Source organism: Colletotrichum lupini, chromosome 9 (genome assembly GCF_023278565.1).
Source record: "Colletotrichum lupini chromosome 9, complete sequence".
Taxonomy (NCBI): Eukaryota; Fungi; Ascomycota; class Sordariomycetes; order Glomerellales; family Glomerellaceae; genus Colletotrichum; species Colletotrichum lupini.
In genome coordinates, this window is record NC_064682.1 from 1,635,406 (window position 1) to 1,649,652 (window position 14,247).

General features: G+C 54.1%; 4 protein-coding genes and 2 non-coding genes across 6 annotated transcripts; 2 read left to right on the forward strand and 4 right to left on the reverse strand.

The window, feature by feature from the left end:
• Positions 1-223: 223 nt before the first annotated feature.
• Positions 224-2,437, forward strand: CLUP02_16387 (uncharacterized protein; the record flags this gene model as incomplete). The annotated part of the gene is made up of 9 exons (XM_049295309.1): positions 224-301; positions 428-522; positions 642-710; positions 1,063-1,114; positions 1,286-1,378; positions 1,450-1,494; positions 1,559-1,981; positions 2,172-2,252; positions 2,318-2,437. The coding sequence occupies 9 exons, from the start codon at positions 224-226 to the stop codon at positions 2,435-2,437; spliced, it is 1,056 nt and encodes a 351-aa protein (XP_049152456.1).
• CLUP02_tRNA296 lies at positions 662-749 on the forward strand. The gene has a single exon. It is a non-coding gene; the product is annotated as a tRNA-Tyr (tRNA).
• Positions 1,408-1,481, reverse strand: CLUP02_tRNA321. Its single transcript has one exon. It is a non-coding gene; the product is annotated as a tRNA-Val (tRNA).
• Positions 2,438-2,564: 127 nt separating the features above from the next.
• CLUP02_16388 (acetyl-CoA acetyltransferase) lies at positions 2,565-4,386 on the reverse strand (the record flags this gene model as incomplete). The annotated part of the gene is made up of 6 exons (XM_049295310.1): positions 2,565-3,363; positions 3,427-3,788; positions 3,857-3,936; positions 4,005-4,164; positions 4,225-4,261; positions 4,304-4,386. The coding sequence occupies 6 exons, from the start codon at positions 4,384-4,386 to the stop codon at positions 2,565-2,567; spliced, it is 1,521 nt and encodes a 506-aa protein (XP_049152457.1).
• A 719-nt stretch (positions 4,387-5,105) lies between these two features.
• CLUP02_16389 (2-nitropropane dioxygenase) lies at positions 5,106-6,309 on the reverse strand (the record flags this gene model as incomplete). Its single annotated transcript, XM_049295311.1, has 3 exons — positions 5,106-5,243; positions 5,313-6,124; positions 6,267-6,309. The coding sequence occupies 3 exons, from the start codon at positions 6,307-6,309 to the stop codon at positions 5,106-5,108; spliced, it is 993 nt and encodes a 330-aa protein (XP_049152458.1).
• Positions 6,310-8,363: 2,054 nt separating this feature from the next.
• Positions 8,364-9,141, reverse strand: CLUP02_16390 (uncharacterized protein; the record flags this gene model as incomplete). Its single annotated transcript, XM_049295312.1, has 3 exons — positions 8,364-8,786; positions 8,839-8,941; positions 9,011-9,141. 3 exons carry the CDS (start codon positions 9,139-9,141, stop codon positions 8,364-8,366), a joined length of 657 nt encoding a protein of 218 aa, XP_049152459.1.
• Between the last annotated feature and the right edge of the window lie 5,106 nt (positions 9,142-14,247).

A 14,247-nucleotide genomic window follows, 5' to 3' on the forward strand; every position in this document is an offset into this window, starting at 1 on the left:
CGGACACCTGTCAAGCCTACGATTGAGAATAACAGTAGATAGTAGCTACCATGCTCGTCGAAGGCTTCACTTCATTCCTCAACCTCACATTGAGTTAATGTACTCGTTTGGGTGAAGCTTTCCTAGGCCAGGTTATATCACTGGACAAGTCCCCTACCAGAACGATAGGCGGATGGTGGCGAGGATAGAAACATTCATGGCATGTGCAGAGAACTTACAGATAATGGCAATGTTCCTCATTCAATTTGGCCACATCCTAGTAGCAGAAGTTGATCGAATGTCGTCCACCTTGACAAAACTAGTATGAGTTCTCAACATTGATAGGACTCCAGTTCAAGCTTCACAGATAGCGCACTGCAAATGAAAAAAAAAAAAAAGCCAGCAGGGCCACGAATCTTGCAAAGGTTGTAGATCTTGAACCACCTAGACCAAACCAATAACACATGTATCGACAATCAACGATGGCGTGTACCCTTTTCGGGCCCCTCGCCGTGAACGTGGTCGGCAGGCCGGATGGAGCAGGTCAAGTGCGGGGCCCGCATCTGCACCCACGACCACGGAACCAACCAGCCAGCCAACCAACAAGCCTGACCCTAAGCTTGTTAAATAGCTTACGCGCTCTGCTCCTCCAACCCACCGAGCGAGGACCCAGTCCTCGAATCTCCCCTTGGTGTAGTTGGTTCATCACGTTCGACTGTAATGGTTACATTGTCATCGAAAGGTCTCTAGTTCGATTCTGGAAGGGGAGAACCATCTCTTTTGCTTATTTCTTCTTTTTTTGTTCTTCGGTGTTATTGGTACGCAATATGCATTGCTGTTGAGATGGACAGTGTTTTTTTTTCTTTTTCGAGAGAAAGATTTTGTTCCTGGTGAGGAGGCAAGGTTCGGGGTTGTGGATAGGTACCGAGGTATCAACCAGACCCCTTATTTATCTACCGCTCTGGACACCAAAGCAGTGAAGATTTAGAGTCAGCTACGGACATTTGAGAAGCTGTGAGAATCAAAGGCGATATTGAATGGCATCAAAGGAAAGATTTCGAATCAACTACATACATTGTGTAGACACGCAGACACCATATGCAACGCGATGACATTTAGGCTTTCCCGGATGATTGTAAGCTTGAGTTTCATCGCAAGTGCACAGGAAGTTTACTCTGACAAAAAAGGACAAAAAGAGATGGGATCAAAGTCCACGGTAACTTGGTCATATGGAACAGCAGGGGCTGGAGGGTATCTACATAACCAATGAGTGGCTGCCCTGCAACGACAAACTTCATGTCGCTAGCAACTGAGCGCGAACTTCACGATCCATATAACGGCCTTCCAATCCAAAGAAAACAAGGCAAAAAGATGCCCAGATCGTCATAGAGGAGAGAATGTTCAAGATATGCCACAAAAACAAAAGATTGATTTCGCCCGGACTTGAACCGGAGACCTTCAGTGTGTTAGACTGACGTGATAACCAACTACACCACGAAACCTAATTGGATGCTCGTACTTGGGGACAGGACTACTTGAGAAGGGCTTCTGCGCCGTCAACGCTTGAGAGCAGCCGCAGTGTCAGGAGTCGACGTCAACGTACAAGAGACAGAGACAGTTGTGGTTGTCTAAAGCAACATGTCTGCCCGTAATTGGCACGCAAGAGGCAAGAAACCGAAATGTCCAGGTGACGTCGTTTTCCCCTTGGCCATTCAAACTCTCAGATATGAAGCATCTCCAGGACAGCCTCCAGCCGGAAACCAAGACCCTTCACCATTTACATCCTCAAAACCACACTCCAGCTGCCCAAGCCGGCAAGATTCCGAACACATGGATAAACTCCAATCTCTCATTATGGATACCTCTCATTCGAAAACCCATAATCCTTTACATCGGTGAATGGCATAGCGTCCCCCACCCAAAGAAAAATTCGAATCTCATCCATCTCGGGCACGTCCCGTCAAGAAAGACTCTTCACCACGCAGCCCCACCCATTCCAGCAGTCCCAGCGATCCCCAAGTCTATAAAATACCGTCCTCCCGCCGCAACTCTTGGGAAATTTATTATTCTTTTTTTTCTTCATGTCGACAATACTTCAGAGAATCATTTCTATAGTATTCGACCTACTCTTGGTTCCCTAAAGGAGCTACAGATCCCACCCTGGTTGATGATTGATATCCTCGATACCCTAGAGTGATGAACTCTTGGTTGTTCTCGAACCCTCCGCGAGGAGGGCGGGCCTTCGGGCTTGTATAGAGAACGGTGATGATCTCGTCCCCTGTTCGCGGTCTTGCCCTTGGGCGCGCGGGAGGGGTGGGCATCGATGGACGTCTGACAGGCTCTGTTTTTCTCTTTTTTTCATTACGTGCTGGAGCATGACTCTGGTCGTGAAGAAGAAGACTCTCTTGTTTTTGACAAGAGAAAAGGAATGATTCGAAGAGTGTCAAGACGTTCATAGGTCAATTGTATTTCATACGCCTAAAATCCAGAACCATTCTGTTGATATACAACCAGGCCCAAACATGCTCTAACTAAAATACAAGTTTCATCATCAATCTTTAAGACCCCGTCGCGACATCATCCATTTATTCGGCAACCCAGACGGCGCTCATGCCCATACCGGTACCGATACACATAGACGTGTTGCCAATCCTCTTACCCGTCCGCTTGAGCTCGTACAGCAGCGTCGAGATCTGCCTCGCGCCAGTGCAGCCCAGCGGGTGACCGAAAGCGATGGCGCCGCCCTTGGGGTTGACCTTTTCGAACGGGATGCCGAGCTGCTCGGCGCTCCACAAGCACTGCGACGCGAACGCCTCGTTGATCTCGTAGATGTCGACATCCTCGGTCGCGATGCCGGCCTTGGCGTTGGCGACGGGAATGGCCTTGGCGGGACCCTGGCCCATGAGCAGCGGCGGCAGGCCGACGATGGCGGCGGAGACGAACTTGCCGAGGATGGGCTGGCCGAGGCGCTCGGCGGTCGAGCGCTTCATGAAGAGCACGGCGGCGGCGCCGTCGGACACCTGGGAGGCATTACCGGCGTGGATGCCGCCGTCCTTTGCGAAGGCGGGCTTGATCTTGGCCAGGGACTCGGCGGTGACGCCGGCGCGGATGCCGTCGTCCTTTGCGACGGTGATCTCCTTGGTCTCGCCAGACTTGGGATCCTCCCACTTGACCTTGAGGGGGGTGATTTCCTGGTCGAAGAGACCCTCAGCCTGGGCCTTGGTGGCCTTGGCGTATGAGGCGGCGGCGAAGGCGTCCTGCTTGGTGCGGGGGATGCCGAGGTCCTGGGCCATGTTCTCGGAGAGAACGCCCATGGGGACCTTGCAGTTTGCGGCCTCGGGAGTGTTTTCGAGGAGCTCAGAGAACTCGGAGACGGCGGCGGGGCTATATGGGACAGAGGGTCAGTTACTGAGATTATGAGAACACAGGGCCAAGGAGGGCACATACCCGTATTGCGTTGACATGCTCTCGACGCCGGCGCCGATACCGACCTCAATCATGCCGGTCTTGATCGCGTTGATAATGTCCACGGAAGCCTGCAGACCAGAAGAGCACTGGCGGTTGAGGGTGCGCACGGCAGTGGTCTGGGGGAAGCCGGCGACGAGGGCAGCGGCACGCATCTCGGTGGCACCACCGCCGGGGGCCAGGACGGTGCCGACGGCGATATCCTCGACGAGGGCGGGGTCGATCTTGGAGCGGTCGAGGAGGGCCTTGAGGACGCCAGCCATCAGGTCGGCGGCCTGGGTGTCCTTGAACCCACCCTTGCCACCCTTGGTGAAGGGAGTTCGGAGTGCTGCGGTGACGACGACCTACGGGGGAATACGATTAGACGGGCACGTTCTATCATAATTTGGATAGAGAGCGGTCGGGAGCTTACATCGTCGGCGTTCTTCTGGAGGATCTTGTCCTTGCCGCCGGCGGAGAACTGGCCGCCAAGCTGAGTCAATCTCTCGAGGGCTGTTTTGAGCGACGTGGTTAGTAAAAGAGGCGAAGTGGCCGCGAGCAGAGTGTTGATTGCTACTCACCACCCATTGTGATAGATATGAAGCTTCGAAGATAGAAACGAGAGGGTATATAGATGGATCGAACAGATGGAGAGACGAGATTGAAAAGAGGAGATGTAGGTGGAACAGGTATATCAATACAAAAGTGTGTAAGGGGAACTGTGACGGGCAAGATGTATGTCTGGTTCGGATCTCAGATGGGACAATGAGCCTCGGATGTTCTCAAAAACGGGTCTCTGACAAAGGAGCAGCAGGGTACTTGGTACACCTTGAAAGAGCTGGCTGATGTCAGCTGGGGGTCATCCAGCGCTGCACCTCACCTTTCTGCTGCAGCAGCAATCCAGTAGGTCCAGCAACCAAAAAAACCGGCCGAGGCATCCAAATTCCAGCGACCACACCGCATTGGTTACGAAACTCCGGGGCCCGAACCCCACCCTTTTTCTCTGGAGAACTTAGGTGCGGAAAGGTATCCGTATCTCACCTAGCTGCCATTTTCACATGCTCGTTTCTTCCCCACTGAAGCGGTAGCAGGTGCTGTTTCTGGCTGTTGGTGCGCCGCGACAGCAACCTTGGTCCCCACGTTCTCCCGCCTCCCCCGTACTTTTCCCTCCCCTGGTACTTACCTTGCGGGGAATTGGCACGCCAATAGCTTGCGTCACAAGCACTTTACGGCAGCCCAGGTGATCAGCGTCCCGTCCTCCTACCATTCTTCTCTCGCATTCTCTTTGTTAGCCTTCTTAGGGCGTCACGGGACCTCTGGCGGCTTATGATACCTCGCTGCGAGGCTGGTGAGCTTGATGGCCGCCCTTTTGTGCTTTGTCCATCAGGTGCAACACGTGCTGGCTTGGCTTGAGCAGCAACCTTATTTTTTCCATGTGAAGATGCACCGCGAGTCAATCCTTAAAATCCCAAGCGCAAACCAATAGGATAATTGTTTCATCCACATGGAAACCTTAGCCTCGAGTCATCCTACGTATGCAGCTACTTGTGGAGCAACAAGCAGCTGGAAATGGAGATATCGCGACTTTATAGGTTCATCATAATACAAGGTCATTGTTCTACATATCTGTGTATGTCTCTCTCTCTCTCTTCCGACAAATTGTCTGTATAGCTTCTCTCCCTCTACAACTTGGCCGCCGGCTTGATCAACGCCAGCCTCGCCTTCAGCGCCGCCTCAGCCTCCTTCTCTATTCTAGGAACCAAGTCCTTGACCGACGGGATGTCGTGAATCAATCCAATAACCTGTCCGGCCGTCCAAACCTATAGCAGAAAATGGTCAGCTCGATACTTCAAACCATGCTCACGTGAAGGAAAGGGATATACACTCACGCCATAGTCCGGATCACCCGTGATGAAAACCTCCTTGCCCCTCTTCCCGCTCACAAGCGGCGCAATCTCGGAAAACTCGCCCGACGTGCTCTGCTCCTCAATCTTGATCGCCTCCTCCGTGACCTTGTTCTTGTACAGCCGCGTCGTGTTTCTCCACCGCCGAAGCAGCAGCGCTGTGTCCGTCTCCTGCGCCTTGACAATCTCCTCCTTGATCTTGTGATGGATCGGCGCCTCCAGCGTGCACATGAACCGCGTGCCCATGTTGACGCCCACCGCGCCCAGGCACAGCGCCGCCGCGAGCCCTTCGCCGTCCGCGAACCCGCCGCTCGCGATGAAGGGCACCTTCAGCGACTGCCGCGCCCGCGAGAGGAGGATGAAGTTGGTAATGTCCGACTCGCCCACGTGGCCGGCGCACTCGAAGCCGTCGATGCTAAGGAAGTCGACGCCGAGCTTGACGGCGCTCTGCGCGTGGCGGATCGTCGTGCACTTGTGCAGGATCGTAACGCCCGCGGCCTTGAGCTGCTTGATGACGGGGCCCGGCGAGTTGCCGGCCGTCTCGACGATCTTGATGCCCTCGTCGATGACGACCTGGGCGTAGGCGGCGTAGTCTGGGGGCACGAGGGCCGGAAGGAGGGTGATGTTGACGGCAAAGGGGTACTTTGTGAGGGTCTTGCAGCGCTGGATCTCCTTGCGCAGCTCCTCGGGGGTCGGGAAGATGAGGGCGGTGATGATGCCCAGCGCGCCCGCGTTGGAGACGGCCGAGGCGAGGTCGGCTGTGCCGACGTGCTGCATGCCGCCCTGGACGATGGGTACTGTGAGGCGAGCGAGAGCGTGTCAGCGATGAGTTGTCCTCTCTGGTACTCTACCCGGCATAAAGGATCAGGATGCGCGCCATAGTGACGCCTGCGAATGTGATGTGTCGTGCGTCTTCTCGCGAGCCCTACTCTGACGTACCTTTGATACCCAACCGTCGGGTCAGCTCAGTGTCGAAAGGCATGTTGGGCAATCGGAGCGTTTTCTTTCTCTATTCGATTCGATTCGATTTCGGTACGAAATGTTGTGTTACGTGGAGAAACAGGTCGAGGGACGAGGGCGACAATCAGAACGAGGCAACAGGAAAAAGGAGACAACAAACTTCTAAAGCGTCTAGTCTAGATGGTGTAGATTGCAGACGTGATAATAAAAAGGGACAGAGTGGTGATTCTGACGGCAGTTTGGCTGACTCGGTCTGGCCGGTCAAAGGACGACGGCTGCTCAGCCCCCCCGATCGGTACCTTGGGACAGTGGGGACGTACCGAGGTAACTCGGCCTCCACCAACCGTCTCCCCCGCGTTTCCAGGTGCCAGGCCATTTTTCGATTAGAGCGAACATGGGGAAACACGGCCGACCCCATTTCGTGCCGTTCCTCTCTCACATGGCCAGACGCCATCTTTCCGCCGTCCACGGGACTATTTCCGTAACCAGAAGGCTTCATCCCTGACACCAGTCGGCCTGGCTTCACTCACTTTCTTCATATTCTGACAGAGAACGCAGCACACTGTATCTTCATCCTTGACATACTGAATCATCAAGGAGGTTAGCACAACAACACTTCGCAGGCCAACAGACTAGACAGACGCGTAGCACCGCGCTTCCACCTCTCAGTTCCTCTGGCTTCAGCCTTTCACGAAGCCCCATGGCGTGTAATATGTGACGCTGTGCTCCCTATCATATTGAATCTCATCGGTCAATAATCAAAGCTTCCGAGGGCCGCACACTGGACCCCCGGGTATCTCGATACCTGGCTGCCCGTTGGTCAGCAAGCACGCCACCCAAGGACGATTGGATGTTTGTGCCCGATATCATCAGCGCCCCATCTCTCTCATCTGGCGGCTCTTCGAGGCGTTGGTGCCACAGCATCTAGGCTACGTGATGCGAATCCGACCTAAAGGAACGTCATTAGGCATTTGATAGTCGCCGTCCGCAACTCAGTTCAATCACAGGAACAATGTCTGACGTGGAGTGCATGATGCAGAATAGGACGTCTATCATTGATGATGATGAGTATGACAACACAGCTTGCCCTGAGTAAAAGCTCAAGTGCAAACCTCGAGACAGGCCATACGGACTCCGGCACGTCCTTCACACACACGGAACAGCGGAACCGGAGGTTTTCGACACGACAGTGTCGGGTTGACATCCGTTTGTCGGCGAGACTGTCAGGCCCCCCTCAAACTTTCCGGATGACAAACACTGCCAAGGGCTATCGAGCTTAATCCCACATGGCCTCATCGGCTACGAAGAAACGCTCCTGGATAGGGACGTCTGGTTTGTGATCCACCGAGCAAATGGTGACGAGCCATGCTGCCGGTGTTGTCTAGCAGTACAAGATTATTCGTGTGATACCTCATCACGTCCGTGACCAGGACTGCTCATGGCTTTTCCCCGCTGCATGTCGTCTTCCCTATCCGCAGGGCCGGCGTAATGTGTATCATCACGCTACCGGAACCGCCATCGACGCTCGTTTACGTCCGCCTGATGTGTGCCTAAGAATGTCAATGTAGACCTCGATGAGCTTGCTACGTCGGGATTCGGAATCCTTTCGTGGCCCGACTGTTGGACGCCTTCTTCGTGCATCTTGACGACCAATAGTTCGAGATAGCCACGGCCTTTTGTGTTCACCATTGGCCCAAGCTTAATTTCTCCCCTGAACGATACTGTTGATCCGAGTCGCCAGGTCCAATGCGCTAGATGACCATGTCGTCTTCAAACTTTTGACGTGCAGGTACCGGCCTCGAACGATTCGAGACTCTGAGAGAGACCCCTTTCTTGCTCCCGTGCTCCCTAGCCATGCGAGGGCGATCACTGACGAGGCCTTGCTTTCATGCGGCCATCCTGGCGGGCGATGACATCTATGTAGTAGCAAGGAGACGATCCACGTGGACTCAAATGAGGTCCCACGAAGACAATCGTATGCCGGACTACCGCCCGATAGATGATGTGGCAAACTTGGCCAAGGAAAATGTCTTTCCAGACATCGACACGTAGCTCGATCAAGAGGAAGCCTGCTTTTTACGCAGCAACTTTGCTGTGAAACAATGTGGCATCCTCCTTCCGTATGTCTCTATTCGAACTTTGGTGAGACATGGGCGGGAGATGTACATTTGACGCCGGCTTCCCGCATCCAAAACGGTTTAGCTGCCGTTGCTGCGTTGGCGGCGCCTCGCAGGGCGGCGAAGGATGAGGAAGCAACCGTATGCTCCCGACAGATTGACCGAAGCAGCTAGTTTGGGCTATCGACCGCAATGCGCCATCTTTGAGGATTTCGTATGGCAGCAACATGCCACCAGCCTCGGCCATCGGTTGGTAATCGGTACCTGGACTGGAGATGAAGTTGGCAAACAAGTCGGGGAGGCTCGGGTATGCGGACTCCACCGAGACTCGCAGAGCCATCCATTTCCGCGTCTCGGTGTCATTGGAAGGACCAGCCCCATGCTATGCGAGTACAGGTCTCCTTAGGTCGCAATGCTGCACGTAGGTGGTGAACGTCTGCGGGTGGCGGGTGGGAAGAGCCGTTTTGAAAAAGAAATTTCGCAGTCACCCTTGTTTGTCCGGGGATGATCGAATCAGTGGATAAGAGTGGAAGAAGCCTTCGAGAATTCCTCCTGTGAAGCGGCGGTGTTTACTCCGTACGCTATAGGACAGATTCTGCTAGATACGGCGAGCATACTGGCATCATGCTCCTTTGCGGGATGCCACAAACACCCAGGTCGGCGGGACCAAACGCAGTCAATAAGCAGTGTTGAATGGGGCTGGCTAACGGATTGCTGCTGTAGTGCTGACCGCTCATCATTGATTTCCTGCCAACCATGGGGAAGCACGGGAGCTATGGCGCACTACCGGCCAAGCCGCACTCGGAGACTTGCCATAACTTCGGCAAGGGCTGAGGTAGGTAGGAAGAGTTGGAGCAGAGATCTGTATCCATAGGTGTTATCCGTTTCCAGTTGGCTAGTCAGTCCTCAATCTCCAATGGACTTACACGGATGATGATCACCCTCCCTCCCGAGTCCCGCGCAGCGTCCATGCGTCGACATTGGAGCGAGTTTCCGTCTCAGACGAGTCGATAGGTTCACATCAGAGCGTCCGCTGTGTAAGGAGAGAGAAAGAGGGAGAGGCAGAGACAAAGGGATAGGGGAGGGGCGCGGCCACAAAGGAGGCAGAAGAGGGCTGCGGTAGTTCCGGGGGATGTTGGAACTGGTCCCGACGGGTTGGTCAAGAAAACATTTCAACCAGATGGACCCTGGTTTCGCCCGCACATCCTGCAGTCTGCAGTCGCGTCTGCACGCTGTCGAGCGCCGGAGCCCCCTGACCTTATTCCTGGTCCTGGTCACAGTCCCGCCAAGGGCGAACGCCGATCCGCGAGCAAACATTGGGGCGGCACCGATCTGCTCATCACTTTGAACTTTGGAGCATTCTGGAGCGCGATAGAATGTTCGTCCGCTGTTGAATGTTTGCTCAAATGTTTCCTCGTCAACTATCGAGGGTTGCACAAACGGAGGGAAACATGTTGAACAAAGTCAAAGTCCGAAGGGGGTCTACTGTCTGCGGATCCCGTCTAGCGAGTGCGCGAACGGTCGGGTGGTGGATGTGAGGTCGCATTTAGGTGTACGGATACGGAATAAGGCGGTGACAAAAGCTGAGGTGTGAAGTGTGAAGAAAATGATTTTTTTGTCGATTTTGAGTTCAACAACGGGGGCCTTGCGACCGGGACAGGGCCAGAAACTTTTTTTCTTTTTTACCAGAGGAAGGAACCTAGAACCCTGGACCCTGCCCTGGCGCCTGCCCGACGTTGACCCCAAGTCTTCCGGTGCCAATGGTGGCCTGCCGCTTCCTCCTGATGCCCGGGAGAACAAGAAGATGGAGACGAGAAGGACAGAGAGACACACGCACACCGAGAGAACCTTGAAGTTCGTGGCTTGCTAGGTTTATTCGTACACGACGCAGTCGAGATGCCATGGATATGATGCTCGCTGCTCGCTCTTTACTTTCTCCTTCTGCCCCTTGCTGTGAAGGTTCCATCTACTCCGTACGCTACTCCATACCGATACGGATGTAGTCCCAGCGCACAGTCGCTGCAAGCCCGAGGCCAACCTAGTCTTTCGGCTGCGCAGATATTCCCTGGCTGTTCCTGCCTCAGTGCTTTTCCTCTAAGTCGTTCGTTCGTGTCCTGACGGGCGCATGGAGCACCAGATGCCCCGTCATTCTCTCTTTGATGACGGCCTCATTCTGTCAAAGGACCTAACCTACATGCTGAGTAACATTACACAACATGAGCATTGCATTACGGGCTACTTGCAGTGTAGTGTGTAGTGCGTGTGTCTCGATAAGACAACCCTGCTGAATGACTTGCGGAAAGGCTGAAATGCTTTGTTAGAGTAGCATCCCTTCCGACTGCCGTCTGAAGTGAAAAGAAAAGTTTAAAGACATAAAAGACGGTGAGGGCAGAATAACTCCACGGAAGGACACCGGCATCGCCCCGTAGACTAAAACAGAACGAAACAATAAAACCGCCGGCAAAGCTTCGCTCTGTTGTATACGGATGCTAGTGTTGCTAGCCAACTGGGTCGCTGCGCATCCGTACGAAGTAATGTAGTATTCAAACGATTTCCTCACTGAGACCGCGCCTTATGATGGATGTCCCCAACGTATGGAGTACTGAGTACCTCTGGTAATTACCTTACCGTAGAAGTAGTTGCCCGGGTGGGGAGGAGGAGTAGTCTGGGAGGAGAGGTTTGTGAGTCGTGACTATGAAAGGACTACTAACTCTGTGCTAAGGACCAAGATGGCAAAGGTAAGCTCGGGAAACAACCAGGGGTTGTAACTCTCAAGTCACAATGTTTCGCTCCACTTTAGCCTTTCATTTTGCTCGACTCACACTCATTCAGAGCCGTCCAGTCTCCACGTCCCCGTCATTCTCATGCGACCTTCTCATCCTCTCACCCTCACCCTCACTCTCATCCTCACCTCTTACGCTCATTCTCACTCTCATCACCTAGTCTTTCATTATCATCCACCATCACCACCACCACCTTGACCATGCAAGTACTGTACATATCCAACCCGACACATCATAAGGTACATACACATATACGCAGGTCAACAAGCCCAGTTCCCCGGCTTCCCGGTTCCATATCCCCCCTTCCTATCCGTACTGCTCCCTTCGTTTCGGGGAAGCATGACGGTTCCTAGACTCACAGGCTAAGACGCCAGGGACCCCTTCGGCTGGGGCTCTTCCCATTCCCCGATGCCACCAAGGCCGCCAATGCCTCCACAGACCAACATGGGCCACCTTAACCACCGCCACGACTGGTGATCCACCCCATGTTCTCCAGCTGCGAGGTGCCCGTTCCTCTACAAGCTGCTGTACGTGCTGCTCTAGCTGCATTCGAGCTGCAGTTGCTCAAACCCGCCGGTCGCCTGTCACTCTGGACGATCCCGCCCGTCCTTAACCATTGCTGGTTTCTAAGCGGTACTAGGTCACTCACTGTGAAGAGCTTGGATACTCGTGTGCCTTGCTAAGAAGTATGGATACAGCCACGACTATCAGCAAGTCCCCTGGACCTGATCTAAACCCGAACTGATGAGGCCTCTGAAGTCATTGAGAGCTTAGGACTAGCCAAACAGCCGCACGTACCTCACCTTGCTTGCCTTTGCTGGGCACACGAGATGTCATGACATTGTTTTCATGTTCATTTGCGATATCGAAGGCACGAAGCTAACGCTACACGTTCACAAACAGCCCAGCACAAGCGCGTTGAGGCGAGCAGGGGGGCAACGGACGTAGGTCTCACAACCACATGCTCGTCTTGCAGATGCCATGTCTTGAACGACACTCTCTCACACTCTTCACCAAACCCAATCTGTCTCTGTCTCTGTCGTCTTTCACATTTCATAATTGTCCTCACCAGCAGCATCGGTATCATCATCATCATCATCATCATCATCGGTGGTCTGGCCCGCCCTGCCAGAAATGCCCTGCTTCGCCCTGCCCTGATATTCTTCTCACCCCACCCCAAAATGACGATGAGGAACCAGTGCTGCCCGATCCCACCCCCTTTCCCCCCTCCGCTAACTGCATCAGTACGGTGGTACATACATCACTCGCCTCTCCCCGCCCTTTTCCTGCCGCATCGCGCATTTGAATCGACGTGGCTCGGCGGCCCTTTTTTCTTCCCCCTGCTTTTTCTCTTTCCAAAATAAACCGACATGCTTCAACGTCAGTCCATCGCCGTGAGGATGGTCTCGATGAGGCCCAAACGACGCTGACCGAGTTTCCTTTCATCGCAGTGTATGGAGGCGAGACTGTTCCTCTTGCCCAACCATCGGGGCTGCTTAGCAACTTGGTTCGTTTCGCTTCACCGGCTGGCGGAGTCGATGCCGCCGGAGAGGGTCCTGGCGTCGCTCGCCCAGTCTCCAGAGCTGGTCCCGGATGCCACTGCGGATTGCCTAGTGCTCGGGTGCTCAGGCTAACTTCCAAGGTACCTTACCTTACCTCACCTGCTTTGCTCTGCCACGCTCTTTTTCATACTTTTGCCCTAGCTTGATTGCCCAATCGTCGGCTTGTTGGCTGATGTCAATGCTATTATTGTTGAACCCTTGCCCCCTGCTCTCATTTACCTATCCGTACATATCGCTTTTCCCCCTCCGCTCTCTCTTATGACTTATGTCTCATGGTTCATGTACAGATCAACAAGTGCCAGCCAGCCAGCCCAGCCCAGCCCTGGTTGCGATCTAGCTCGGGTCGGCTGAAGCGTTAACTGCATGGGACGTGGTGCCATCGTAGCCCTCTCTCTAGCCCTCCAGCCTCGCCGCTCTGTTCTTACTCTCACTCCCATTCTCGCAATCTTCAAATAGGCTCTTCACGTATCTGGAGGCGTTCATTCGTCCGTTCGTTGCTCGCTCTCCCGCCCGCGGATTAAACATCTGCACGAAACCTCCTCTCAATCTCTTCCCATGTACTGTGTAGCACGTCAGGCACTCATCTTGGTACATGACCTGGATACGGATACACGCAGCTCACTTTCGTAGTACATCCAGGCTGTATGCATCCGCTTTCCGTAACCTTCGTTTCCTCTCCCTTTCTCGGCTGGAGATTCCAGTCATGCCCCTGGTCAGCTCTTACCCTGCCTTTTCCCACCGTTTGCACCTCCATCTTTCACCCCTTTGCTCTCCTGTCGGCCTAGGTACGGAGTACTCATCCGTCTGCTCGATCGTCCACCCCCTTCACCCTACCCCCCGGCTGGCCTTGTACAAGCCCTTGCCTCTGCGGCTTTGAAGCTCCCAATCATTTCCCTCTTCCACCCCGACGGGTCGGCACTCCACGCCAGCTCTGTGTGGCCTTGGACCCCGCCGGACGCCGGGTAAGGGAGCCTGGCAAGCCACGTCCCAATCAACTGTTCGCTCGAAGCTGCGGCCATTTCCCGGTCTCCCTTCACAAGTAGCGTGGATTCACCTTACCTACAAGCCGTGGAGCTATGCCATCTTGTCTCAAGTCCCGCAAGCCCATATTTCCCAGCTGCCTGTTCATAAACCCATGATTGTCGGCACCCATGTACCGGTTGACCACGCGGGGGGTTCAACGACTAGCATATGTGTGTGTGTACATGTGCGTGTGTGTCCAGGGGTGTGTGAGAAAAAAAGAAAGCAAGAAAAAAAACTCTTGAGAGAGTGTGAGAGAAAAAAAAAGGGAAATAATAACCCAAAAAGATGACGCTAGGAGATCCAAGTTTATCACGACGTTCTGCGGCCAGTACCACACTCCCCACGTCCGGTCTGGTCTCTGGTCTGTGGTCTGGCATCAGACGAAGCAGAAGCACTCACACCCAAGTGGCACACCCCTCTTCTCCTCCTCGCCGCCGCCGCCGCCGCTCCTACTCCTCCTGCTGCTCGTCAGAGA